The 26,019-nt window shown below is 34.5% G+C and overlaps 1 protein-coding gene across 8 annotated transcripts in view; it reads left to right on the top strand.

The window, feature by feature from the left end:
• SLC38A6 (solute carrier family 38 member 6) overlaps positions 1-26,019 on the top strand; it is a 68,960-nt gene that overhangs the window by 8,598 nt on the left and 34,343 nt on the right. For 7 of the 8 annotated variants that reach the window (XM_041758798.1, XM_041758795.1, XM_041758796.1 and 4 more), the window contains 3 exons: positions 6,818-6,870; positions 10,192-10,231; positions 21,092-21,170. In XM_041758798.1, the coding sequence (XP_041614732.1) occupies positions 6,818-6,870; positions 10,192-10,231; positions 21,092-21,170 (172 nt within the window). The remainder of the gene's footprint in view (positions 1-6,817; positions 6,871-10,191; positions 10,232-21,091; positions 21,171-26,019) is intronic. The other variant, XM_041758794.1, reaches the window with a different exon arrangement.

Below are 26,019 nucleotides of genomic sequence, written 5' to 3'. Positions count from 1 at the left end.
TTAAGTATCTGTCTTCAGCTCAGGTCATAATCCCAGGGTCCTGGAATTGAGTTCTGCATAGGGACCTGCAGAACTGCTCTGCAGGGAACCTGTTTCTTCTCTGCCTCTTCCTCCACTCATTTTCTCTCAAATAAATAAAATCTTTTTTTAAAAAAGGAGGCTTTGACTCAAATTAAAAATGAGTTCAGTTTTAGATAGATGGACTTTGAAGAACAGTTGACTCTTGAACACACATTTGAATTCTGCAAGTCCACTTATATGTGGATTTTTTTTTTTGCAAATATAGTACAGCAAATGTATTTTGTCTTTATGATATTCTTAATATTTTCATTTCTGTAGTTTCCTTTATTATAAGAAGCCATACATAATGTATATAACATGGAATATGTGTTAGTTAATGTTATCAGTAAGGCTTCTGGTCAACAGTAAACTATTAGTAAAGTATCTGAGGAGTTAAAGGTTATATGCAGATTTTTGACTGCACAGGAGTTGGTACCCTAGGCCCTGTATTGCTTGAGGGCTAACTGTATAGATGGACAGGTCCCAGAACCGAAGCCCAGGGTGGAGGTTCATTTATTCAATACTCTTTTTATCTATTGGGGATACAGAGATAAATAAGACTCTTCTTTCCCTGAAAAAGTTCATAGTCTAATTGGGTAGACAGATACATAAGTAAAAAAATTATAATGGCAGTGTGATGGTTGTGGCTATTTGAATATGGGCTAGTAACAATGATAGCTCATAGGAGAGAGTGATTTACCTTGTATGGGTTGGGGGCTGAGGTTGAGGGTCAGTAAATACTCCTTGAGAGCTGAGCTGAAAAGGAATTTGACTAGGGGACCAGGCAAGAGAGAATATTTCATATACAAAGGTATGTACTGTTTATGTTATTTAAGATGCCAAAAATTGTTTACTATTATATGTGGATGAAGTGCAAAAGGGAAAATGAAGTTGAAGAGATAGATTAGTGCCACCTAAGGAATTTGGAATTTTTGCTGAACCAGTGAGAAGCAACTGAGGTGGTTGAAAAGAGTCAAGGAAAAAAACAGTCAAGGAAGATACTGGGATTCACCACTTATTACTTCTAAAGGGAATTTTGGTCCTCCCTAGAGCCCACTAAGAAAGAGAACACAGCCACCTAACTTCCTCTTCCTAAAAGTAAGGTTATAGTCCTTTTATGAGGATTTTAATTGTTAGCAATGATGAGGAAATAAATGAGTAAAATGTCTCTTTTGTGCTCAACCATTTTGGTTTTTTTACTTCAGCCCTTTAGAGCGACTCAACACTGTCCAATTCAGCACCCTTCTTATTTATTTATTTATTTATTTATTTATTTACTTACTTACTTACTTACTTACTTACTTATTAGAGAGAGAGAGAGAGAATGAGCATGAGCTGGAGCAGAGGCAGAGGAAGAAGCAAGCTCCCCACTGATTGAGGAGCTAATGGTGGGGCTCAATCCCAGGACCCCGGGATCATGACCTGAGCCGAAGCTATATGCTTAGCCAACTGAGCCACCCAGGCACCTGCATTGCAATGCTCTTCTTAAAAAAAAATTCTAGGGCAGCCGGAGTGGCTCAGCGGCTTAGCGCTGCCTTCAGCCCAGGGTGTGATCCTGGAGACCCCGGGTCGAGTCCCACATCAGGCTCCCTGCATGGAGCCTGCTTCTCCCTCTGCCTGTGTCTCTGCCTCTCTCTCTTTCTCTGTGTCTCTCATGAATAAAAAAATAAAATCTTTTTAAAAATCTAAATGCTGCATTTACTATCTGAAATGGAATTCCTATGGGCATTTTAACCTACCTGTGGTGGGCTGATTATTTTGTAACTCTAATACTTATATTTTTATTTTTGTTTCATGGACCTTAGACGGCATCCTTTGACTATCCGCTATTTGATATTAGTGCTGCTTTCCTTTCTCTCACCTGTACTCTCTCTATTTCCCATACTTCCCATATTTCCCTGCTACACCTTTATATTGCCAAGATTGACAATATTTACTTACTGTTTTGTAATCATATGTAAGTCATTCATGTTTTATCTTTAAGTTGAGTCTAAAAGTTGAAAACTAATAAATAGCAATAAGACTATGTAAATGTAAATGTTCACAGCAGAGCCAAGCAGTTGGCAGGTATTAGGATCCTAGAACTTTCTCTACACATGCAGTATCACAACCTCTGTGCCACTAGAAAGGAGAATGTTTCTGGTATTCTAGCATTCTATTTCCTTTTCCTGCATCGAATTCTCTAAAATCATGTCGCACTTAGGGAGTAAACTGACATTTAATTACATATTGAGAAAGATCAGAAGTAGCCATACAGTTGCATAGTGGGCACTCAATAAGAGAATGAGCTGCATGACACTATTAGGGAGAAGAGGTGAGAGGAAAATGATGGAAAGCACAAGAAAGAACAGAATTTCAGAACAATAAGGGTGCATTCCAAATGGCCAACTTTCTGAGAGTTGAACTGTATTTGAATAACTCATATCCCTCAATTCAGATCCAAAGATAATATTGCTGCTGCTGAAACTTGGGCTTTGTACTGTAACCAGAGTTTATTAATTGTCCTATTTCATTGAGGAAAAAATGCATAGCAGACAGAACACTGGAGTAACTAGTTGGAAATATTCCATGACTTTATGGGAAGCAGCTTTCCAAATGATTCGTGAGGAGGCCAAACTCTTGGTCTAGCCAAAATAGCACTAAAGTGTGCCTTGATGGTACATTAAAGAAGAAATTTTCCCCCAATTTACTTGTTAAGATTTACAGCCTTTCTGCCTCTTGAAAACATTGCATTGATTTCTTTAATATCAAAAAATAATTTCCTAAAATAGATTGCTAACGACTGCTTTTAGTTATTTATTTAAGGAGAATTGTGCCAAGTACTGCTTGTATGGTTTCCTGTAAAAGACTGAATTAATTTTATAATTTTTATAATTAATGTTATTCCTATTCTATAGAAATATGCTACTAATGTGACTGGTCATTACCACATCTTATTTTGAGATCTCTCAAAACATTTTCACTTTATAAATAAGATATTAAAACATTGATCATATGAAAGAGCAGAAAAATATTCCTTATTAGAAGGCCAAATGACACTTAAATTACTAAACACTAGAGAAATTGAAAGTTGCAGCTTAAATCAACCCTATCCAATATTTGGTGGAGGAAATAGAACTATTCAAGGGGTATGGTTTTTTAAAGTTCCACCACCCTATTCTAGTCATTGTAAAATATTTGAAAGCACCCCTCCCCAAAAAAAAGGAAGACAAAGAAAGAAGACTATAGAATCATTGTTACTAGTTTATAGTTCATCCTACTTTTTTTATGTTTTTTATTTTATGGATCATATTTGAATCTAATTTTTTCACTCAAAATTAACATTTTCCATGTTACCATAAACATAATTTGTAATGGCTGCGTATTACTGTATCAGGTATACCTACTATAATTTACTTAACCACTACCATTGTTGAATATTTAAGTAGTTTGTGATGTTGCTTTTTTTTTTTTCAGTGTAAATTATGCATGATGATCTTTGCATATAATATTTTCTGATTTTAGTCTTATTTCCTAAGATGCAAGCTCCTAGGGGGAAAATGTTATAAGTATCTATATTTTTTATTTTTTTAAATTATTTATTTGAGAGAGAGAGAGGAGTGAGTGAGTGAGTGTATGTGTGTGCATGTGTGAGTGGGATGGGGAAGGACAGGGAGAGGAACAAGCGGACTCCATGTGGAGCATCAACAAGGGGCTTGATCTCACAACCCTGAGATCATGATCTGAGCCAAAATCAAGAATTAGCCGCCTAACCAACTAAGCCACCCAAGCACCCCAAAATGTTATAAATATTTTAAAGTTTCAGTGTTCAAACTGTATTCCAAACGTCATACCAATTTATACTACTACTAGCATCTTAACTGCCCAAATGATAGAACAGAACTTTAAAAATATATCTCTAGGGTTGTTTTGGTTTATATGTTGAGATGATCCAGAAAACTATTAAAGAGAGAATATGTAGAGATAAAGCATTTGGCTGACTGTGTACATATTTTAGTAAAACCTCAAGCCAGAAGCCATTATTTATACTCATGGTGTTTCAAACATGGGAAAATGCTTCTAATTTGTGCAACATAAAAGAAGTATGATGACAATGACAAAACTGAATGGCTAGCCAGACATGCTGATTTGAAAGATAAAGTGAAGATTTGAACATTGTCTCAGTTGCCATTTAAAAGTCTAAACATTTTTCACTCTAAATTTGGGAGTTTGCTGTAGAGATTTTTTTATAAAATTAAAAAGTAATAGAGAACAAGTTTGAGATTGCTAAAATGTATGCCACTACTGTCAGAAGTTGCAAGTATATTAATCTTTATTAAGCTATTAGTTTGATATTTTTTGTAATAATAAAAGTTGTGTTAAAATATGAAAATTAAGAATGTTTATTTAGGTAATAGAAATACCAATTCCTTTTGGAATCTTTCCGTATTATGACTTTTGCTTATGGGAAAGTTACTTGCTTTTCATTTTTACTAAGTGTACAGTCTATACTTGTTTTCTGCTATTAAAAAATAAAACAAACCTTAAACTTTTAGATCAGTATCATCTTGATAACTTGCTCATTGACTGAAAAACTCTACATAGGTCATTTTATTTTATTTTATTTTTATTTTTTTTACATAGGTCATTTTAAAAGCAAGTTATTCAATATATTCCTATTTGTGACACTGAAAAGCCTCCTTGCTTTAAGTTCTTGGAAGGAAAGTTTTTCTTAAGAAAGAACAGATAGTTTTAACTATAATATAAAAGAGAGGTGCTAAAATTCAACAACGATGTTCCTTTAATCTCCTACTTCAGTGACAGATCAGAGACCTTCTGGTGACTTGGTTCACATACACATAATATTTAGCAAACTTACTTCTCTATGTCAAATTAGATAGAAGCTAACATTTAGATAGTCTTTCTGGTTTAATTAAATTTGGAAGGCTTTGGAATATTAAATTTAAGGAATTGTGCCCCTATATATTATCAATTATGTTTAAGAAAACTAAAACTAGTAAAGATTTATCGACTAAAATAATTGTTAATTTTTTTATGACATTCACTTTAGAATACGTATATTTGGGAAAAAGAATTTTGGCATTTCACATAAGAGGAAAAAATTCCACTTCTTAGTTTTGTAACTCTACTTTTTAATTTTTATGTTATAAAATATATCCCAAATCTACCCCTGTAAGATTACGGTAGAAGTCTTTCATTGTTAAAGCATAAAGGTTCCTACTTATAATCAAATTATATATCCCAAATTCAAAACTAAATTATCTGTGTCCACTGTGTTTAGCAGTAGGTAAATACATTTTAAAAAATAGCTGTGTCGTCCATCAACTCTAACGATAGATTAAAGTTAATAATTTAGGGGATCCCTGGGTGGCGCAGCGGTTTGGCGCCTGCCTTTGGCCCAGGGCGCGATCCTGGAGACCTGGGATCGAATCCCATATCAGGCTCCTGGTGCATGGAGCCTGCTTCTCCCTCCGCCTGTGTCTCTGCCTCTCTCTGTCTCTGTGACTATCATAAATAAGTAAAAATTAAAAAATTTAAAGTTAATAATTTAAATTTTGCAACTAAAAATGTTAACATTTTTGTTCTTAAATAGTAAAGTATTTTTTCAACATTTCAGATTTCTGTCCAACTTTGTAGATATACCATGGAAAGGCCACATGTGGCTTTCTTTTAAAATGCTTAATTTTACAAACCCGGTGGTTCTTGTATACAAAAGTACAGAGGAGCTTTTTTGTTAAGTTAGTGACAATTTAAAGAAAACCCATATGTGTCTTGAGAAAATATATTAAAACTTGCTTTAAAAAATGGCAAACCATATCTAGAAGTGAATGGAAGAAATGTGTTGCTGTAACACATGCTCCTTAGCATCTGCTAGTCTGCTTCTGTAAGGTCAAGCAGTTTTCAAACTATAGGATTACATAAATGTTTTCACTTCTCATTTTTACTGGTGGTGTCATTAGTTAGAACACAGAGCTATACAGGCTGAGGACAAATTTGGTTCTTTTATGAGCCATTTAATTTCCATCTTTTCTGTACCCACATTTCTTGAATATGTGGAATGAAAATATAATTTCATACTCTTATGATGAAAAAAGAAAATGTATGCCCTACTAATTATGGAGTAAGGAAAAGTGAATGTCTCTGAAAGTATGACACAACTTTCATACTTTATCTAATTTTATTCACATACACAGTTTTCAGAAATTAGTGCCAGTGAAAACTTGCTTTTCGATAGTGTAGTATGCAAGTACTGTTTAGGGAGAAGTGGGGTTGTTCTTGAGAAATTAATGCATTTGAACTATGCAGCCTGGGCAGTGATCGGATAACCTTGGGATTTGCTAAACTCTGCTTATTCTAAGAAGACTCTGTCCTTTTTTTTTTTTTTTTTAGATTTTATTTTTTAGATTTTATTTATTTATTTGACAGAGAAAGAGCACAAGCAGAGGGAACGGGAGGGAGAGGGAGAAGCTGAGTCCCTGTTGAGCAGGGAGCCATTGCAGGGGCTTGATCCCAGGACCCCTGGGATCATGACCTGAGCCAAAGGCAGATGCTTAACCTGTGAGCCACCTAAGTGCCCAGAAGACTCTATCCTTAGAGATAATAAGTGTCCAAAAGTTTCCCCAGAACTGTTATTTCTGCTTTAAATTTAATGTGACCATCCAATAGCTATAAGGAATAGCAGAATAGCTTTCTTCCCTTTAAGAGCTGGCACACAAATGGTTTGTGTAAAAGTAAAAATTATAATCTCTTTTAACAGCTGTGACATCTTATGAAGATCTTGGCCTCTTTGCATTTGGATTACCTGGAAAGGTAAATTTCCTTCTTACTGTTTCCAAAATCCAAGGAGACATTTTTCTCCTTCCAGTTCTAGTTAAAAGAGACAAGTATATCTAAGAGAAAGAAATTAGGGGACTAAAAGGAAACTAAAGTGAAGAATGACAGAATGATGGGAAGAGGAAAACAAAGAGATTTGTTTTCTTCTTTATATGCCCTTCTGGAAAAATGCACCAATAAACTTAACACTTTATTAGTAGTTTTCACCCTCATGAAGGAAAGCAGGGCCTTGAATAATCTTAAAACTGTAACAATAGCCTGTATTAAGTTTTTTTAAAATTTATTTTGATTATATTAACTGAGTAAATCTTCATAAAGATAGGAAAAGAAAGAAGCATAGAATTAAGATGATAGCATAACAATTTACGTAAATAGATTATATCATTTAAGAGCCGAGCAGAGCTAAAAGATGATCAAGCTATTATTCCCTCCTTTATAGGTGAAGAAGTTAAGTCCCAGAAAAATGAAGGGTTTGAATTGTGGACAATGAAATTGTCCACAGTTGCTTAAAGCCAATATTACACGTAGAATTTCAGCCTCTAAATCGACTGCTTTTCCTCCTCAGAATAATAGAAATGATAGCTGTATTTATTGGGCATTCATTTGTGATAGGCATATTAAACTAAATTGAGAGGTAAAGAAAACAGTGTTTTCTTCCATAAGTAATCAGGAGTTAAATATTTTTGTGAGTGCTGTAGTACTTTGTTTCTGAAGATCTACCATACATCTAAACCCATTTTCATGTTGGTTGCAAACAGGGCTTTTTCTTTTCATTTATAAATCTGTTGTTCATGTTTTTTGTTTATTTTGTTTATAATCTTAAAGGATATACTATCTTTAGATGCCCAAATCAACTTCCAAGAAGTTGAGTCTGGGAGAAAAAAGATATAGTTACCTAATGTGGGGGGAGGGGGGGCCTGTATTTACATTCAAATTAACTTTATTTTTAAAGTACAAAGGAAGATATTTAAATCATGCTGTGTAGCCTCAAGGTTTGAACCTTAATAACCTGAAACTTGAAACCAAATGGAGAATATGGTACTTGAAGGTAAAGGGTTTTGTTAATCATCCTGATAACAGTTTCTCTTTCCTGAAGACAGGGATGTTTGATATAATCATTTCCTGCATCCAGTTTAACCAAGGAAAAATAAAATGTTATTTATATAAGAAAACTCTCAAATTAATTTCATATGATCTGTAAATATGACTCTAAGCACCATCACTGTTATTTCACATTAGTATTTCCTTCATTTCTTGAATAACAACAGAATTTGAAAGAATGAAGAGTCCCCTTTCCCTAAAACTCTTAGAATAGTTGCATTATCATTAATGTATGCACTTGCTTCTGAAGAGACAGGTACACAAACAGAGGATACTCTAAAGGAGGAGTTGCTGCTTGTTTGCCTTTTTTCTATTTCTCTCCGCTTCCACAATTGGATTGAAACTTTCCTATTTCCTTCTTTCCAGATATGATGCAGAAATGGATAGGACATGATAAGATTGTTCTGAGAATTAAATATTTTTAAATATTTTGAACTTTTTCAGAAAGATTTTTTAAATCATCTATAAATTAATTTGTTTACTCACCAAACAAATATTTATTGAGTAAATACCATGTGCCATGTGCTGTGTAGTACTCACCAAAACATAGGTAGATAGACATTCTGGCTTTCTAGATCTTAAGCGCTTAAATTCAGCCAAAAATGGAAAGATAATCATGAATAAGTTGGTCTTATTGTTTTTTTACAGTGTATTAGTAGAAATCCAAATTTCATGTATGACTGGCAATAGATATCAATTGCATTTGAAAGATAGTGTGCAAAAGTTCAAAATTGTCTTTTCATAAATAACTGTGACATTTTGTAACTAATTTTTAAATGAGTTGACATGCAAAGTTTCTTCTGGAAAAGTTAGAGTGGCAGCTACTACATCTTCAAAGATACCTGTCATTAGCCTTACTCTGCAGACCCCAAGGGCTCTAGTGTTTCCAGGATAAGCAAATGATGTTCCACTGATGGAATTCCTAGTAGAGGTGAATCTGAAAGGTGATCTGTTCCCAATCCATGAACTGAATGATCTTAGATAGCTAGTCCACTCCAAACATACATTGGTGTGCAGATCCATTGAGATTTATCTGATTGGAAGACCCAAGTGGAAGCAGAATGTTTAGTCATTTCCTATGAGTATACCTGATTACCAAGAATGGATAAGGTGTCTTGAGTTTCCCAAGAATTTCATCTAAATTACAAGCCAGCCAACGTATAGACTGAATTAAGTCCTTAGGCATATTTGGTTTGGCTTACATTTTTTTTTTAACTGATTGCCAACTAAGAAGACATTTTGAAAGAATTCAGTTTCTGATTTTCCTTGAAAAATTAACAAAATGTAGCAGATAGGGACGCCTGGGTGGCTCAGTGGTTGAGTCTACCTTCGGCTCAGGGTGTGATCCCAGAGTCTCAGGGATCGAGTCCCACATCAGGCTCCCTGCATGGAGCCTGCTTCTCCCTCTGCCTGTGTCTCTGCCTCTCTGTCTCTTTGTCTCTCATGAATAAATAAATAAAATCTTTTAAAAAAAATGTAGAAGATATAGGTACATTGGATCCACATTTCCACATGCCAGCGACAGGCCAGAGCTGAACAGCAGCTGCCCCATTTTGAAAGGGGAGGAGTTCTCCAATAGACTACAGTCTTTATGACCTTCGATTATCTTATACTAAGCCCACTCCATATTTTTGAGATTGAACTAATTTTCTTAAAATTTCAGATCTGCGAATATGTGGGCTCTAGAGTTTTCTGCTCTGGACTTTACTAATTCCTGGGACAGGATGTTCAAAAGCTTGGTGTATGCCATGCTGACACACTCAAAAGACTATAATAATTTTCTTCTATGCAAAACAGCATTAGCACAGCATACCTGAAGCTATAACAGTCTACCTACTAAAGCAATGTCTCATTCTACCTATTGAAGCAGTGAAAAAGGGAAAATGAGACCAGATAGATTTAATTTCAATTTTCTGCTACTTTGATAATAATCACCAATTACTAGCTTTTTAACACTTTTAACTGTTTAAAATGACTGCCAAGAAAATTTTCAAAAGCATTCTTTATACTAACTATGGAACTATTAAAAAGGGTCTTTTTGTGTGATGATAATTAGTTTTATGTATTACAAATGGCTGATAATGTATTCTTTTCAATTTCTCTGTTTTTTAGTCATGGTTATTGGATTTTACTAAAATACTAATCCTTTTATATTATTTCTTCTTTCATCTTGTGAATACATTTGTTCTTTTATAGGTGATGGTAGCAGGTACCATCCTAATTCAGAATATTGGAGGTAAGCAATTGAAAGTGCACTGCTTATGCATAAATGTGATAGCAATGATTTCTTCCTTTTGTTTATTACCTTACTACATATTTAGCTAATTTCCTGAATACCTTTGCACATATAGGTATCTTCAGAAACTGTCAGTGTTGTCCTCATTACTCTCTTTTTTTTAAAGATCCTTTATATTAGCAGCTCTTGTAGGACAATAGCTTCTAAATTTAGTTCCAGGTAATCTCTTGATTTCAGTCTTGTTGTTAGGTCTGCAACACACCTCTAAAGCATTGGCTTTCTGTAGTTGTGATGGTGGTAAGGTACGGTTTGAAAAAACTCTCCAGGTGATTCTAAAATATTTCCCCTAGGGCAACCTTAGTGGCTCAGCGGTTTAGCGCCCGCCTTCAGCCCAGGGTGTGATCCTGGAGACCCCGCATCGAGTCCCACGTTGGGCTCCCTGCATGGAGCCTGCTTCTCCCTCTGCTTGTGTTTCTGCCTCTCTCTGTGGGTCTGTTATGAATAAATAAATAAAATCTTTAAAAAAATAATAAAATAAAATATTTCCCCTTTACTTTTGTCCTAATTACTGCATTGGCATATACTGCTTCAGAGGGAGTTATGTTTCCTGGGTTGTGAACAATCCAGTGTAGATAAGCAATGTCCTCTTATAACCAAGACATTTAAAAGGACAAGTTAGTTTAAAAAATAAACAAACATGGGGCATCTGGGTAACTTGGTTAAGTTTCTGACCCTTGATTTTGGCTCAGCTCATGATCTCAGGCTTGTAAGATGGAGCCCTGCATTGGGCTCTACTCTGGGCAGGGAGCCTGCTTAAGATTCTCTCTTTCCCTCTCCCTCTGCACCCTCCTCCCTCTCTAAAAATAAATAAACAAACCTGAAACAAGAACCATTCTCACATTTGTCTTGGATCTTGTTTTCATTTTAAAAGATCCCAATATTTGAGAGCCATGTAGAAACAAAAATTATGGGGTACCTGGGTGGCTCAGTGGTTGAGCTTCTGCCTTCAGCTCAGGTCGTGATCCCAGGGTCTTTGGATCGAGTCCTGCATCAGGCTCCCTGCAGGGAGCCTGCTTCTCCTTTTCTTTTCTTTTTTCTTTTCTTTTCTTTTCTTTTTTCTTTCTTTTCTTTCTTTCTTTTTTTTTTTTGCTTCTCTTTCTCCCTATGTCTCTGCCTCTCTCTCTGTGTCTCTCATCAATAAATAAATTTAAAATCTTTAAAAGAAGAAACAAGAATTACTGTTAATTATAGACAGTTACTGATTACATGTATTAAACATTTAAATCCAAAATATGGGAGTCATATTTGTATATGTTGTAAAGATGTTATATAGTACTCAACAAGATCTTCATTTTCTTTTACCATTCACTGGAGTGCTAAATAAATGGTATTTGTTTAAAGGAAGATACACAGGGAAAGTTGACCTGCATTTTGGATCTTGCATAAAATTGTATAGTCAGAGGAAATTTTAATCTTATTTCTTACATGTAATAGTTCAAAATAATTTAAAGGTGACAGCTTTAATAAAGTTCAACTCTGATACTCATGATCTAAGCTATTTTACTTTAAATATCATTCAACCAAATTCCATCTTTAGGTTTTCTTGGTCAAGGAAAAAATTAACATTCCAACAATAAATTGTACTTGCTATTGTTTTGAGAATCCTGAACATTTACGTTTTAATTATCTGAATGTTCATGGAAAAAAAGGAAGAATGTTTTCTTGGATGTCATACCAAATAATTTCGTTCTAACGTATATTACTTCACTCTTAATGCTAAAATAATTTCGTTCTAACGTATATTACTTCACTCTTAATGCTAGAAACCAGTAACCAGTCTCTTTCTTTATGAATCTGTATAATGTCATTGATTTTAAGATCTGCTTTAGAATAATTTATCTTATTTTAGTTAAAATTAATTGTTTAAATGTACACTTGTAATGTCTCATGTTATTGTCTCATAATGTAATGTCTCCCTCATTATTCTATCTTATTACTAAGAACCATAACACTTTGTTTAGATTAGGTTGAACTATTGTTTGGCATTTTATATAGAAATTTCAATCCAGGAATTTGGATCCAAATGTGTGACCCTACCAAAATGCTCACTGTTGTATTCTTGGTATCTTTCACTCGGATCCCTTCCTTGTTCTCTAATCTTGTACCTAACTATTTATTTTACATGATCTATTTTAGCAATTTTTTTTAACTAGATTGAAGCAATTTTTCTATATGCTTTTCTCCTCTACTATATTGTAAACTCCTAGTCCTGGGCAAGGACTAGGTCTCATTTCTTTTTGTACTCCCAGGACCTAGCACAATACATGGGGCTTGATAAACTTTTGTTGAACTGAACAGAGCTGAATAGGATTTGTATGAGCTGTGTATATCCAAGTACTTTTTAATATTCTAGATATATTTATCAAGAAAAAGAATAAAGAATGACTAGATTGATCACTGGCTTTAAAAATTTGAAAAGCTGAACATGTAATTTAAAAAAGGTCTAGAAAAAGAATGTCCTAGAAAGGATTCCTGCATCTGGTGGCAGAAAAATCATCAATTCTCTCAACTCTAAGTATGTTGATTGCTTGTTTGCTTTATATTATAACCTGGGTTTTTGTTGTTGTTGTTGTTGTTGTTTTTACTAAAAGTGACTTAGGGCACCCAGGTGTTATGGTCAGTTAAATGGCCAACTCTTGGTTTCAGCTCAGGTCATAATCTCTTGAGTTGTGAGATGGAGTTCCGTGGAGACTCCCTCTTCCTCTGCCCCTGATCCAGTGTGCATTTGCTCCTGATCCGGTGTGCATTTGCTCTCTCTCTCTCTCTCTCTCAAATAAGTAAATAAATCTTACAGAGGAAGAAGTCAGTGCATAAAGGGGATAAATAACTTACTTACTTTTACCCCTTAATAAAGCTGGAAAACTCAACTTCAGTGTCTGCCTCTAAAGCCTTTATCCTTTCTGCTGTGATACAGTAAATGAAAAATCTGTGAAAAAGTTTAAATGTTGAGGATTTTTAAAACTTCTTGGGAAGGGCAGCCCTAATGACCCAGCAGTTTGGCACCACCTTTAGCCCGGGGTATGATCCTGGAGACCCAGATCGAGTCCCATGTCAGGCTCCCTAAATGGAGCCTGCTTCTCCCTCTGCTTGTGTTTCTGCCTCTCTCTCTGTCTGTCATGAATAAATAAATAAAATCTTTAAAATTAAATAAATAAATAAAACTCCTTAGGGACAGAGACTATGTGTTTTTGTATTTCTAACTTGACCTAATTTCAAGTTGAGGAGCTCAATAAATAATACTTGTTGAATTTTAAAATTTCTACTTAAAAGTCTCAGATTTTGCCTCAAAGAAACAATTTTATGTACCATATAAATGATAGAAAGAGACTTGAAAGCCCACAGAATAATTTATAGATTGGAATTACATAAAAATGAAAAGGCTGAAAGTATTGAGGAGAGTTAGATCTTATTTATTTAAAATAGAATATAAAATATTTTGAAATCTAATTAATCTTAGATTAATTCTTCCTAATTCTTTTATTCTTTGTAACATTTAAACTTTTTCTGGTTTTCTTAGGATTCTATGCCCCTGATGAATCTGTGAGAAAAATGGAACAGAGAGACCTTTAAAGTAAAAATAATCATGAATTGCTCTTAATATTTGTTACATGGATGTTTCAGTGAAGACCCAGTTATCCCCTACATCTCCCTATTATGTATATCCAAGTAATTTGCTCATTCATTTATATTCTTAGTACATAGCACATAATAGGCATTTAGTAAGTAATATTTGTTATAGGGAGAAAGGAAGGAATAAGAGAAGGAGAGAGAGAAGGAAAACCCAGCAGCCTGGTTTGGTGCTTCTTTAGGAGGAAGAGACTTGATCAACTGGGAAGAAGAGACCATGGAATATATTAGTGAGTATGTAGTTTCTTTAGGAAAGAATTTATTGTCAGAACTTAAAACCTTTTTTTTCCCCCAGGATCAATGAGGCACCAAGTATTAGTCACAGGGCCCTGATATAGTCTAACAGATTGATTGGAAAAATACAGTGTCTTTGAAAAATCTAAACTTTATGATAGAAAAAAATGTGACTCACTAAATTTAGCACTCTTATTCTGAGCTTATGGAAACCTTTGTCTTTGGAATATGGAGAGCCCTCTAGTAAAATACTACTTCCAAGCAATTCCTGATCTCCTCCCCACACTAATGAATTAAGGGACTGTAGTAAATCCTAGCGATAGCCCCCAGCTGCTCATTTCCCCAGGCACTGGAGTGGCATTTGCAGAGAGTCATTGCTGCTGGGACCCAAAGTCAGAAGAGAGACATCTGGAAGTTTTAATATTTAATGCTGTTACAGACAAGAGAACTCTGGCTTAGGGTTTGAATTTGGTAGGTTACTAGTAAAAGGATTAAGAATCGTAGTAGCAAGTAAACGTATGTAGTTTCCAAGTGGGTCCTCTGGCTGTGTTGCATTATGAGATTCTTTTCCTAAAAACCAAAGTAAGTAGTTTCACGTTCATCTGAACTCTTGAGGTAGACCACTTAGTAGACTGAAATCTTCTTTGAAATCAAACAGTAAACCCCAAATCATTTTTAGTCAAATCAGAAACAGTCCTGTGAACTAGAAGTGCATAATAAACTGAAATTAATTGATGTTTTTTCTGGTTTTGTATCCCACTCATCTCAAAGTGGGGAAAAGTGAGTTGCTCTGAAGAGTATGTTAAATCCTTACTTTGCTCTTTATAAAATATGAAGGACCACTATGTATATATAGCATATTAGTTCTTTAAAGCCCCGATTCCTTAAAGGAGATTAAAGATTGAATCACAGCTACATATTGTGAAAGTAGAACCCTAAACATTACTAGTCTTACTGAAACTTCCTGAAAGTGCTAGAATGACCAGATTTTTCAGTCTGGCACAGATCCCACAAAACTTACTTCAGCAGTCTTGATTAACACCTCAGTTTGGAAATCTTAAGTTTTAAGAGAAACTTTGTAGCCCCTGTCTGTACTCAAGCAGCATAATTTCTAAATCTCATAATCAGAAAGGTATTTAAATAAGATCATCTTCAGTTGAGAACTATAAAAATTTCAAATTCTTAGTATTTTTGAAATTCATGATTTAATGCTAGATAAATTAGAAACTCTTTAGTTTTATTTTCTGGTTTTTAAATTTTTAAATTTTATTTTTTTTGTGGGATAGTGAAGTCATTTTAGATGCTTTAGTTTGTATTGTCCCCTGGGAGACTGGGATTGGACATGCTGTTACAACGCCATCTGCTGGTCAGCCCATCTGTAGACATACTACAACTTCTTTGAGCCTGAAGAGTACTGTTCAGAAATTCTAGAAAGCACTGCCTTAGACTAGGCAAAGCACTGCCTTAGAATAGGAAAGATATAGGAAGCGTGGAAGGAGGTTTTTTTTTTTTTTCTTAACAAATACTTCCTTTGATAAAATTTACTGGCAACATGTCACTTTAAAGAGGTTATCAGGGATCCCTGGGTGGCGCAGCGGTTTGGCGCCTGCCTTTGGCCCAGGGCGCGATCCTGCAGACCGGGATCGAATCCCACATCAGGCTCCCGGTGCATGGAGCCTGCTTCTCCCTCCGCCTGTGTCTCTGCCTCTCTCTCTCTCTCTCTCTGTGACTATCATAAATAAATAAAAAATTAAAAAAAAATAAATAAAGAGGTTATCAAAGTAATATATTTCTTAGTAGTAATTTTTTAATTATTTGAATATAGTTGACACACAATGTTACATTAGTTTCAGGTGTACAACTTAGTGATTTGACATGTTTATACCTGATGCTTTGTTCACCACAAAGGTATTTGCGATCTGTCCTGTTACATCACTATCACAGTATCTTTCACTGTATTCATTATGCTGTACTGTTTATCCCCATGGCTTATTTAAGTTTAATTATAGGACTTCAGAATAGTAAATATTCTCCCATTGTGTTCAAATTTAACATCTTGATAAATGATAAAACAAAAATAAACATTTTTCTAGGGTTTTGGGGGAAATCCTCCTTAATATATTTTGATTTCCATTTGTGTACAAATTAAGGAAATGACATTTTTGGGGGTTTTAGAAAAAGAGATTTCATTGTGTACTATTTTGAGTGGGGATAGACTTTCACTGGCATTTGGACATTTAGGAGGAATACCAGGTTAATAAGACGTGTTCAATAGAATAAACCATTTGATATCTATGACCAAAAACATGTTTAAAGTAAAATTGAATCTCTCAGATGGAAAGGCAAACTTATTATTTCCTCCCATAGTACATCTGTTTAGGGCTGGCTGACTAATCCTTTAAGAAGTTGCTGAACTTTTTCCAAGTGCTGAAAACCTAATTCTGTTTTAAAAATAGCTGTATGTAATCTTATCTTCATACGTGTATTTTAAGAGTTTAACAAAAAGTATAATTATTTTTGCAAACTAATGATTTCTTAGGCCCAGACTCCAACTGAGGCTTTATATTTTTTTAAGGAGTCCTGGGAAAAATAGTCCATAAGAGTACAGGGTTTGGGGGAAGAGGGATTGGTTTTATGTTTTTTTTTTATTTCAGTTTGATGTTAATATCTCTAATATGTGAGAATAGGAAGCTTTTCCCCGGAATTACAATAATAGTTGGAGATTCATTAGAATCATAGTGATAGATGCAGTAGAGGCCCTCAGGAAACTCCTTAACTTGCCAGAGGAATCTTGGACTAATAACTTCACCAAACCAGCTACAAAGCTGAAATAAATTACACTGAAAATACATGTCAAAATGAAATGAACATACTGTGTTTTGAGACCTCTCACTAATTTCTTTGATCTTAACCGTTGAATTCAGCATTTGTAAGCAATTTGTTATTTAAATGCTGATGAAGAAAAAATTAATTCTAGAGAGTGGTCTTTTTGACAGACTTCCCTTATTTTTCTTTGCTGTGGTGATTTCTTCCTCACTTTGTTCCTGCACTTTTCCATAATAGTTAATAATAAGCTGGACTGGCTGTTTCCACTATCACTACCTTGGGCAAGTTACTTCTTTGTGCCTCCGCTTCTGTATCTGGGAAATAAATATCTACCTCACAGTTTTGTGGTAAAGGTTAATTGAGAAAATAACTTACAAATCAGTTAGAATACTGTGAGGTGTGGAATAGGCCTCCAAAATTCCCAAATGTTCACTGTCGTCTTGGTTCTTCTCTCACGGGCCCTTCCCCCTTCCTGTTGTTTCTGACATATCTTCCTGCAACCTCCATGTTACCGGCTCGTGTGTTTCTCTTTTATGATTAGGTCAACCAATATTAATACCTTACTATTTGCTATTGCCTAATCAAATTTTACTCTATTTTAGTCATTTCTCAATGTAACAGTTGCTTTCTCCCATGGTTTTCAAAGAGTACTTTCAACCTCTGTGTTTTGATTAGATTGACACATTTTTTAATTTCCTTCCCAGGGCAGTTTCCATTAAATGAGTCCTATTGGTTATGTTTGAAATGAAGGAGAAAATACTGATTTAGTTAATGTGGTAAAATGGAATGATTTGTAATGACTTGAATACCTGTCATCAAGGTATGTGTTCTAGAACCAATTCTGGCTTGGTCATGTGGGGGCCAGAATCACTTAACCATAACCATGGCTAAAATGGATGACCGTGTTACAGCTATTAATTTAGAGTACAACATGGTATGTCTTGTATTAAGAGTCTATGCTATGTATTGATGTCAGCAGAAATCATTTACAAATTCTTGCTTATGACCTGTCTCTAAGATAAGTCTTTAAACACTTCCTTATGCCATTAATAGAAGACATGAGACAAGAGGTGTGGCAGGCAGCTGTTTGATCTAGTGAACCTTTTGATTAAAAACAATGGGTATATGAACCTTCCTATTGATTTTGTATCTTTAAAACTTTTCTATTTTATTTTATTGAGCTAATTGGGTTTTTTTATGTGAATCTAAGATGTATTTCCTAAGTTAATGTATATTTGGTAATCTCGTTTCTTCTCTGTATTATATATAATACATTAAGATACTAATCCTTCCGTGGAAGTTTACTTGTGGTTAAGAAAAAATAATTAAGGCAGTGAAAAGGATAGTGTTTTCTTTGTTTTACTTGCTTAGTCAATGGGGCTTTTCCTCATTGGGAGCTGTGTGGTTTTGTAGCTCTTAAAACAAACACCAGCATCCTCTAAGAAAGTAGCAGTATTTTGCATGTTTTATTATATCTTGTATGCTGAGATCTCTTTTTGAGAGAGAAACATGTGTGGTGAGTTCATGTTTCTTGAAATATACATGATTCTTCAGACTGGAATTTAATGAAATAGGACTCCCATTTGAAAACCAAAGAGGTAAGGCTACAAGAGAGGATAAATGTGATCAAATGATTAGCCAGGGGCTAATAGAAATTCTAGGAAGAATGACAGATTGTATATTAGAAAGAAATATGATATCATATTCATTGAAGCTTTTACAACTAAAGATCTAAAAGAAATAATAGAAAATTACTGAAAGAGATGAATGTCTGAAACTTTAGAAATACATGTGGTGTTGGATTAATCCAAGAAAGAAAGACTGATGGACAGATAATAAATTACATTGTATAGGAAGTCTGCATTCCTTGTGCTCAAGGTACTTTGGTCTTGTCTTGTCTTTTCTTTTCTTTTCTTTTCTTTTCTTTTCTTTTCTTTTCTTTTCTTTCTTCTTTTCTTGCAAGATACATTTAAGCAACTCTAGGCCAGTTTCAGAAAATTCAGCTCAGGATTTTCATCATACCATATGTGTATAATTCTTTGGAATAGATCAACTATTTTAAACAAAGACCCCAAATCCTTGAGTGGAGGAGGTTAATCTACACCTTCCTTTTGTTCTGTGCCAAACTGATATGTTTTTTCCTTTGGACGGTAAGAACAATACAGAACACCTTTTCATACACAATCAATTGTAATGTCCCCAAACAAAAAGAGTTTCAAGAAAGGTACTGTACTTCTATTGGGGAAAAAGCTATACTTCAACAACCATAGTTTTGGGAAAGAATAAATAGTCATAAACTGGAAAATGTATATATATATATATGTATTTTTATTGCAGAGAAGTGAGTTTTTACTTCTAAATTTTATTTTGCTGTGGGTACACCATTTTACTTAAAAATTATGCATTTCTGGTTTTGGATGTGTAATTATTGTCTGTCTTCCTATAAATTTGTATACAAACTAGTATATTTCCTTTTTTTCTTTCTTAAGTAGGCATAACCACTGTAATAATTGTGGAGAAATTTAGCTATATTTACATATATTGTTTGAGAAAACACACTCTTCTTAAACATTTGAACCTTTTAATCAATTTTCCCCCAGATTTTTACCATTCAGACTTGGCATTCATTTGTGTTCTTAGTTTTTGTAGGTCCAAGGAGAAAGTGAAATGTTTCCTGAAATATAAATAAGTAATAAAATTAATGTGCATACAGAGTACACTCTTTATTCTTCTTGGACATATTCTTGTTGCCCCTTTTTAAATATATCCTTAACCTCTGGGGGAAAGAGATTACTACTCTGTTAACTGAAGTTCTGACTCCAATCATCTGGGCTTCTATATATACTTAAACATGTAAGCTTAAATTCAAGTATTTACATATAAATGAGTTCTATATTCTGTAACCATATTAAAACATTTCCTAATAAGATGGAAGGTTTACAGGACTTGTTTTTGATAGCTACATCAGAAATAAGATCATTATTAAAATACTATAAAAGCTAGTTCTTTCTTGGATCCTATCAGATAAAATATAAGGAATAATGTTAGCTTCATATTGTGATAGCATAATACAGATGAGCACTGTTAATAAAAATGGAATAAAAGTTGTAAGTTTTGGGCAGCCCGGGTGGCTCAGCGGTTTAGCGCTGCCTTCAGCCCAGGGCCTGATTCTGGAGTCCTGGCATCGAGTCCCACATCGGGCTCCCTGCATGGAGCCTGCTTCTCCCTCTACCTGTGTTTCTGCCTCTCTCTCTCTCTCTCTGTCCCTCATGAATAAATAAATCTTTTTTTAAAAAAGTTGTAAATTTTGTTCCCTTAATATGCTTCATGGTTTCCATTGAATCTTTTCTGAATCAGTTTAGAGGACAACTTAAAATGTAACTCATTATGCATTTTGTTTTTGTTTTATAATAACGTGCATAATGTGTGTTGAGGGCAAGCAGAAACAGAGAAAGGGAAGAAGGGAAACTTCTGGGAGGGGGGATCTCTCTCTAGTAAGAAGAAACAAGTAATCAAAATTATTAGCTGTACCTATTAAACTCTTTATCAGTTATTACTAAACTAACTTCTAATACTTTGAACAGGGTTGATAACATATACCAATTCGTGTAAAACTTCAAAGAAAATTTCATTTATAAATGGCCTGTTATTAAGAATCTTTCTCTTGGGATCCCTGGGTGGCGCAGCGGTTTGGCGCCTGCCTTTGGCTCGGGGCGCGATCCTGGAGACCCGGGATCGAATCCCACATCGGGCTCCCGGTGCATGGAGCCTGCTTCTCCCTCTGCCTGTGTCTCTGCCTCTCTCTCTATCTCTCTGTGACTATCATAAATAAATAAAAATTTAAAAAAAAAAAAAAAAAAAAAAGAATCTTTCTCTTACCTAAATAGTTTGTCTTGAGTTTGAAATGTAAACACAGGATATTTAATGAGCTACCAGTTATTCTCTACAAAGTTACTTATCTCCATTCCTGGTGTGTACCTTTGGGATAGTGTGGTATGAGTTAATCTTCCTCATGTTGTCAAAGCGCTAATGGACATCTGTGTTTCTAGATTATTCTTTAAATGGATAAAACGTATAGAATTCTAATAATTACTATTTTTATCCTTTTTGCAGCTATGTCATCTTATCTTTTAATTATTAAAACAGAGCTTCCTGCTACTATTTCAGAATTTTTGTCTGGAGACCATACTGGGTAAGAAAAAATATTTCATGTTGTACCCATTAATTTATTAATTCAATATTTATTAGTGATACGATAAAATAGGACAAGATGGGGAGGAACTATCTCTTGGAGAAGAGGAAAGGACAAATTTCTGGGAATGTGAAAGATTGAGGTAGGTTATGGGGGATGGTGGAAAGTATGGACAGTCAAGGTCTTCAACAGAGGAGAGGAGTAGATAACACTGCTGTCACTTCTTAGCAAACCACAGTGATAAATTACAACCACACTTGTGAGATTTCTATTCTAAAGCATGGTTTGAAAAAATAAATGATTTGCAGGGACTTAATGACTTCATTTCCTGTTTTTTAACAATATTATAAACAATATTAAACCACATTATATTTCTTTTCTCCTTTATTATTTAAAAAATACTGGGTTCTAAAGGCTATTGACTCATCTCTTTTTACAGGAAAAAAACAAATTTATTATACTTTTCATTGCATAGAAAAATTTTGAGAAAATATACTGGAAAAGACAGAATAAATTCTTTTAAGTGTCATCAAGTTATTTCACATAATTTCTAAACCACAGCACAAAAACCTATCAGACTTTTAGATTTAAAGATTTTGCTCTAATATTTGGACTTGTCTGGACTGCAGGGCAAGTTTTCAAAATTAACCTTTTTAGCTTTTACAACTTGGCTTCCATGAAAAAGTTTTACTTAGACAATTGCCAATACATATTTATAAGGAAAGTATGATATACTTTAGATTTGAATAGGAACTCGAAGTTCTTTATGATTTTTCATCAGCAGAAGATATTGTGCCTTTGCGTAGTATTTTATAGTTTATCGAGTTTCCACATTCATTATCACATCTGATGTTCACAACTGCCTTGCTTTCTCTACTTTTAAGTTTTATGCTTTTAGTTTGATGAACAGTTGCTATAAGAGCTCTGTGTAATTCACTTTTGCATTTGCCGTAAAAATATTCGGGACAACTTCTGTTACTCAAAAAATTCTATATGACAAATTTATTTTATAGTTTAGGGCTAAGAACTCAAGGCAATGAAAAGTAGAATCAGAAATGTTAGAGTACAAGTAGGACGACCTGTTCTATCCATATCAGCGACCTCAGGAAATTGACTTTACTTTTTCTGGCCACATAACTTAATTTCGAGCCTTAGGTTTCTTCACCGGCTTAATTGGGGGTACCAGTATTGCCTTCTTAACAAAGTTGTAGGGATGATCAGATAGGATATTATGTATATACACGCTTTTGTAAGCTGATAGCATAATGTAAATCTGGAGAATTAAGAAATGCCATAATGTGGGACACTTGGGTGGCTCCGCGGTTGGACATCTACCTTTGGCTCAGGGTGTGATCCCTGGATTCCGGGATCAAGTCCCACATTGGGTTCCCTACTGGAGTCTACTTCTCCCTCTGCCCATGTCTCTGCCTCTCTCTCTGTGTCTCTCATGAATAAATAAGTAAAATCTTTTTTTTTTAAAAGAAATTCCATAATGTTGAATGTCAAATATATCCTCAATTAAAAATAAAGAAATTTCGGGATCCCTGGGTGGCGCAGCTGTTTGGCGCCTGCCTTTGGCCCAGGGCGCGATCCTGGAGACCCGGGATCGAATCCCACATCAGGCTCCCGGTGCATGGAGCCTGCTTATCCCTCCGTCTGTGTCTCTGCCTCTCTCTCTCTCTCTCTGTGACTATCATAAATAAATTAAAAATTTAAAGAAAAATTTAAAAAAAATAAAAATAAATAAAAAAATAAAGAAATTTCAATAATACTAACTTATAGTAAAGGTGGATTTTCTCTGCTCTGCCAGGGAGGTCAGAGGCAAATTTGAATGTACTACATAAACTGTTCATCCTAATAGTTGTTACATGCTTGCCTTTTTCTTGCTCCTGAATTTGGTGACTTCTGTTTACTTTTTTTTATTGTCATATGTCTTTATGGAAAGAGGAGGGAGAAACATGCATATAAAATTTTAGAAATAATTAGGATAGTATGAGATAGAACTGCTATTAAAACTTAGGCCTTCTTTCTCTAAATATGATACTTTTACCATTGCTTTCATTTTAAATCAATTACCATTTATTTTGTTGGGGCTTTTTTTTTAAAAAAAATGAAATGGTATTTTTATATGTCAGAAATGGATTTTTAAAGCTGTACTTCAAAATACTGTGGCCTGTTTGCACCATTTCTGTTTTGATGAAAATTGCACATCTCTTTAACAGTCTCATCTTGTTATACATATAATGTACATTTACTTATTTTGGATTTCAAAGTTATAAAAAACATTAATAAGAGACTATATTAGTTGGTTAGATTAATTAAATAATTAATCTTCAAAGCTTAATTCTGTAAAATAATTAAGAAACAAATGTCATGGTAATTGGCAACTATCTGGGGGCAGTTTATTTCTAAATAAAGTTCCATAACAATATTTCTTCTGAGATCAATGTGATATTGATATGTTTTTATTTTAGGGTTTGATTGACAATAAATTGCAGTTAAGGTCTTTCAGGTATGTTATTTTCTGGGAGATTTGATGTACCTTTGTGAAATATAAACCTTTATAAAGATGTTATCAAAAAGAAGCCTTATGTTCATAATACTCTAATTTCAAAAATTACTGTTAGAAGTCAAAAGCTATAATACTTATCCCAAACTTGTATGAGGCATTTGTATTTTTCATAGAATAATTTATATTTTAAAAATCTATGGCTGTTAAAAGTTGGAAGCTCTCTGTTAACATTTAATGATCTTGTCAGGGGAATATGATTGACACAATTAAGTTGTCTTGCATTTGAGTTACATAATTGATATGGGATGTGAGTAAGATCCTAATTCAGAACATATGATACTCTTGTTCCATTCCATTCGAGAATGAAATTAAAGCAACTTATAAATAAATCTGGTTTTCATTAAAATATGGAAAAAAGCAACTGCATGCCAAAGCATTTGCAATACAGCTAAGGATTTATACTCTATATTTCATACTTGGAACATTTTTATCATATAGGATTAAATCCACAGATCAAACAAGTTTTTTAGGAAGTATAAAACTTTTTACTCTAATTCTTTTGGCTTTAAGGAATGTATATTTAGATTACAGTAGGAAAACAGGGGTTCTGTTAGATAATTTTTCCCCCTTAGGAAAAAATTTAAGGTTAGTATATTCTTCTAAAACCTTGATTTATAAAATATACTTATTTAATATGTGCTTTTTGAGATTACTTTTTACTGGTTCGTATTTCTCAGGCTGGGTTTTATTTTGCAAGTTTAATCATCCCTGTTCTTTGGAAAATATCCATTGCCAAACACAATTCAGTTGACTGTGACACGCACATCAAATCTAAACTAGCTTTAGTGTGCATTACTGAATTGCCCTATGGTTGAATGATAAAGAAAAGCATTGTATTTACATTGGCTTTATTAATGCACCTTAATAAGTATAAGAAATGATTAATAATAACCAGTAGCCAAGCCAGGGATAGAGAAATTATATTTGGCAATAACGTTCTTTTCATATTAGGAATTTAAAATTCAATCCTCTGACGAGGAGAGTATACAGAAAAGCACAATCTTAAGAAAAATGAGGCAGTATCTGAAAAATACAGTAAACTCAGAGTGACTATTCAAGAGTAGAGATTGGGAGCTCCTGGGTGGCTCAGTCAGTTAAGCGTCCAACTCTTAGTTTCAGCTCAGGTCATGATCTCCGCTTATGAAATGGAGACTGCCCTCTGCCTCTCTCCCTCTCCTTCTGCCCCTCCCTCTTCTCTAGCTCATGCACACGCTCTAAAATAAAGAAATCTTTAAAATAGTGAAGATTATTTCCATTGCTCTTGTCACTAAGATCATTCTCATCCTTTTGCTGCTTTCAAAGACGTATAAAATGAAGCTTAGCCAAATAATCTCTGAGGTCTCTTCTTGTGCTAACATACCGTAACTGTCATGCTGAGAGACTGCCGGGAGGAGGTGACCTTGTCTTCAGTCCCACAGTTCAGTGCTTTGGGTGGTCTCATGGCTTCTGGGCATGAGTGAATTATGATCTGACATAGTATAATTGTAATAGTATAAGTTATAAAGTTCAGGATTTCAAAACGTTTCTTTATCCTTATGCAAGAGAAAAAAAGTCTTTGGTCCTAAGGATTGTGTTCTCTGCACAACTCCACCTTCGTGACAATAGGAACAGCAGAACTAACAGATGGAATCTGCTCTGGTGCTCCATTGGACCTTTTTTCTCCTGACACTGCAATTGTCTAGGTCTGATATTGGGTCCCAGAAGGAAGGAGATTTTAGGCATAGAGCCCTGGGCTTTTTGCCAGCTTCAGAAATTTAGTTGCCAAGTATTCCTCAGTGAGGGATGTTTTGAAGTTCCCATTCTGACACTTTTTCAAGAGTGACTGGAAGATCAACATGTCCAGTATCATTTTGTATTCTTAATATGTGTACCCTTAGGTCCTCCTGCATGCAGGAATTGAGAGGCATGTGCAAATGCAAAGAGCACAGCTTCAGGTCTGTTAGTACTAGAAATACTTGTGCACAGGTTTTAGTTTCGGACATTTCCTAAAGACATGAATTCGAGTGAAAAAGGGAAAAGTGTGATCATGGTACTATTTCTGCTGCTGCTCCTTCTTTTGTTCTGTTTAAAAGGAAGTTGTTGGCATCTACCAATGCCTACTGCATTATAAAGGACTTCCTCTTAAACCAGGAAATAAAAGACACAATGAATCAATCATGTAGTCCTTGTTAGAAGCCAGGGGTTGAAACCAGTGTAGAAGAAAACTAACTTACTTACTTTTTCTTTCTTTCTCTTTCTTTCTTTCTTTCTTTCTTTCTTTCTTTCTTTCTTTCTTTC

This window comes from Vulpes lagopus, chromosome 6, assembly GCF_018345385.1.
Source record: "Vulpes lagopus strain Blue_001 chromosome 6, ASM1834538v1, whole genome shotgun sequence".
Taxonomy (NCBI): domain Eukaryota; kingdom Metazoa; phylum Chordata; class Mammalia; order Carnivora; family Canidae; genus Vulpes; species Vulpes lagopus.
This window is presented reverse-complemented; position numbering and strand designations above follow the sequence as displayed.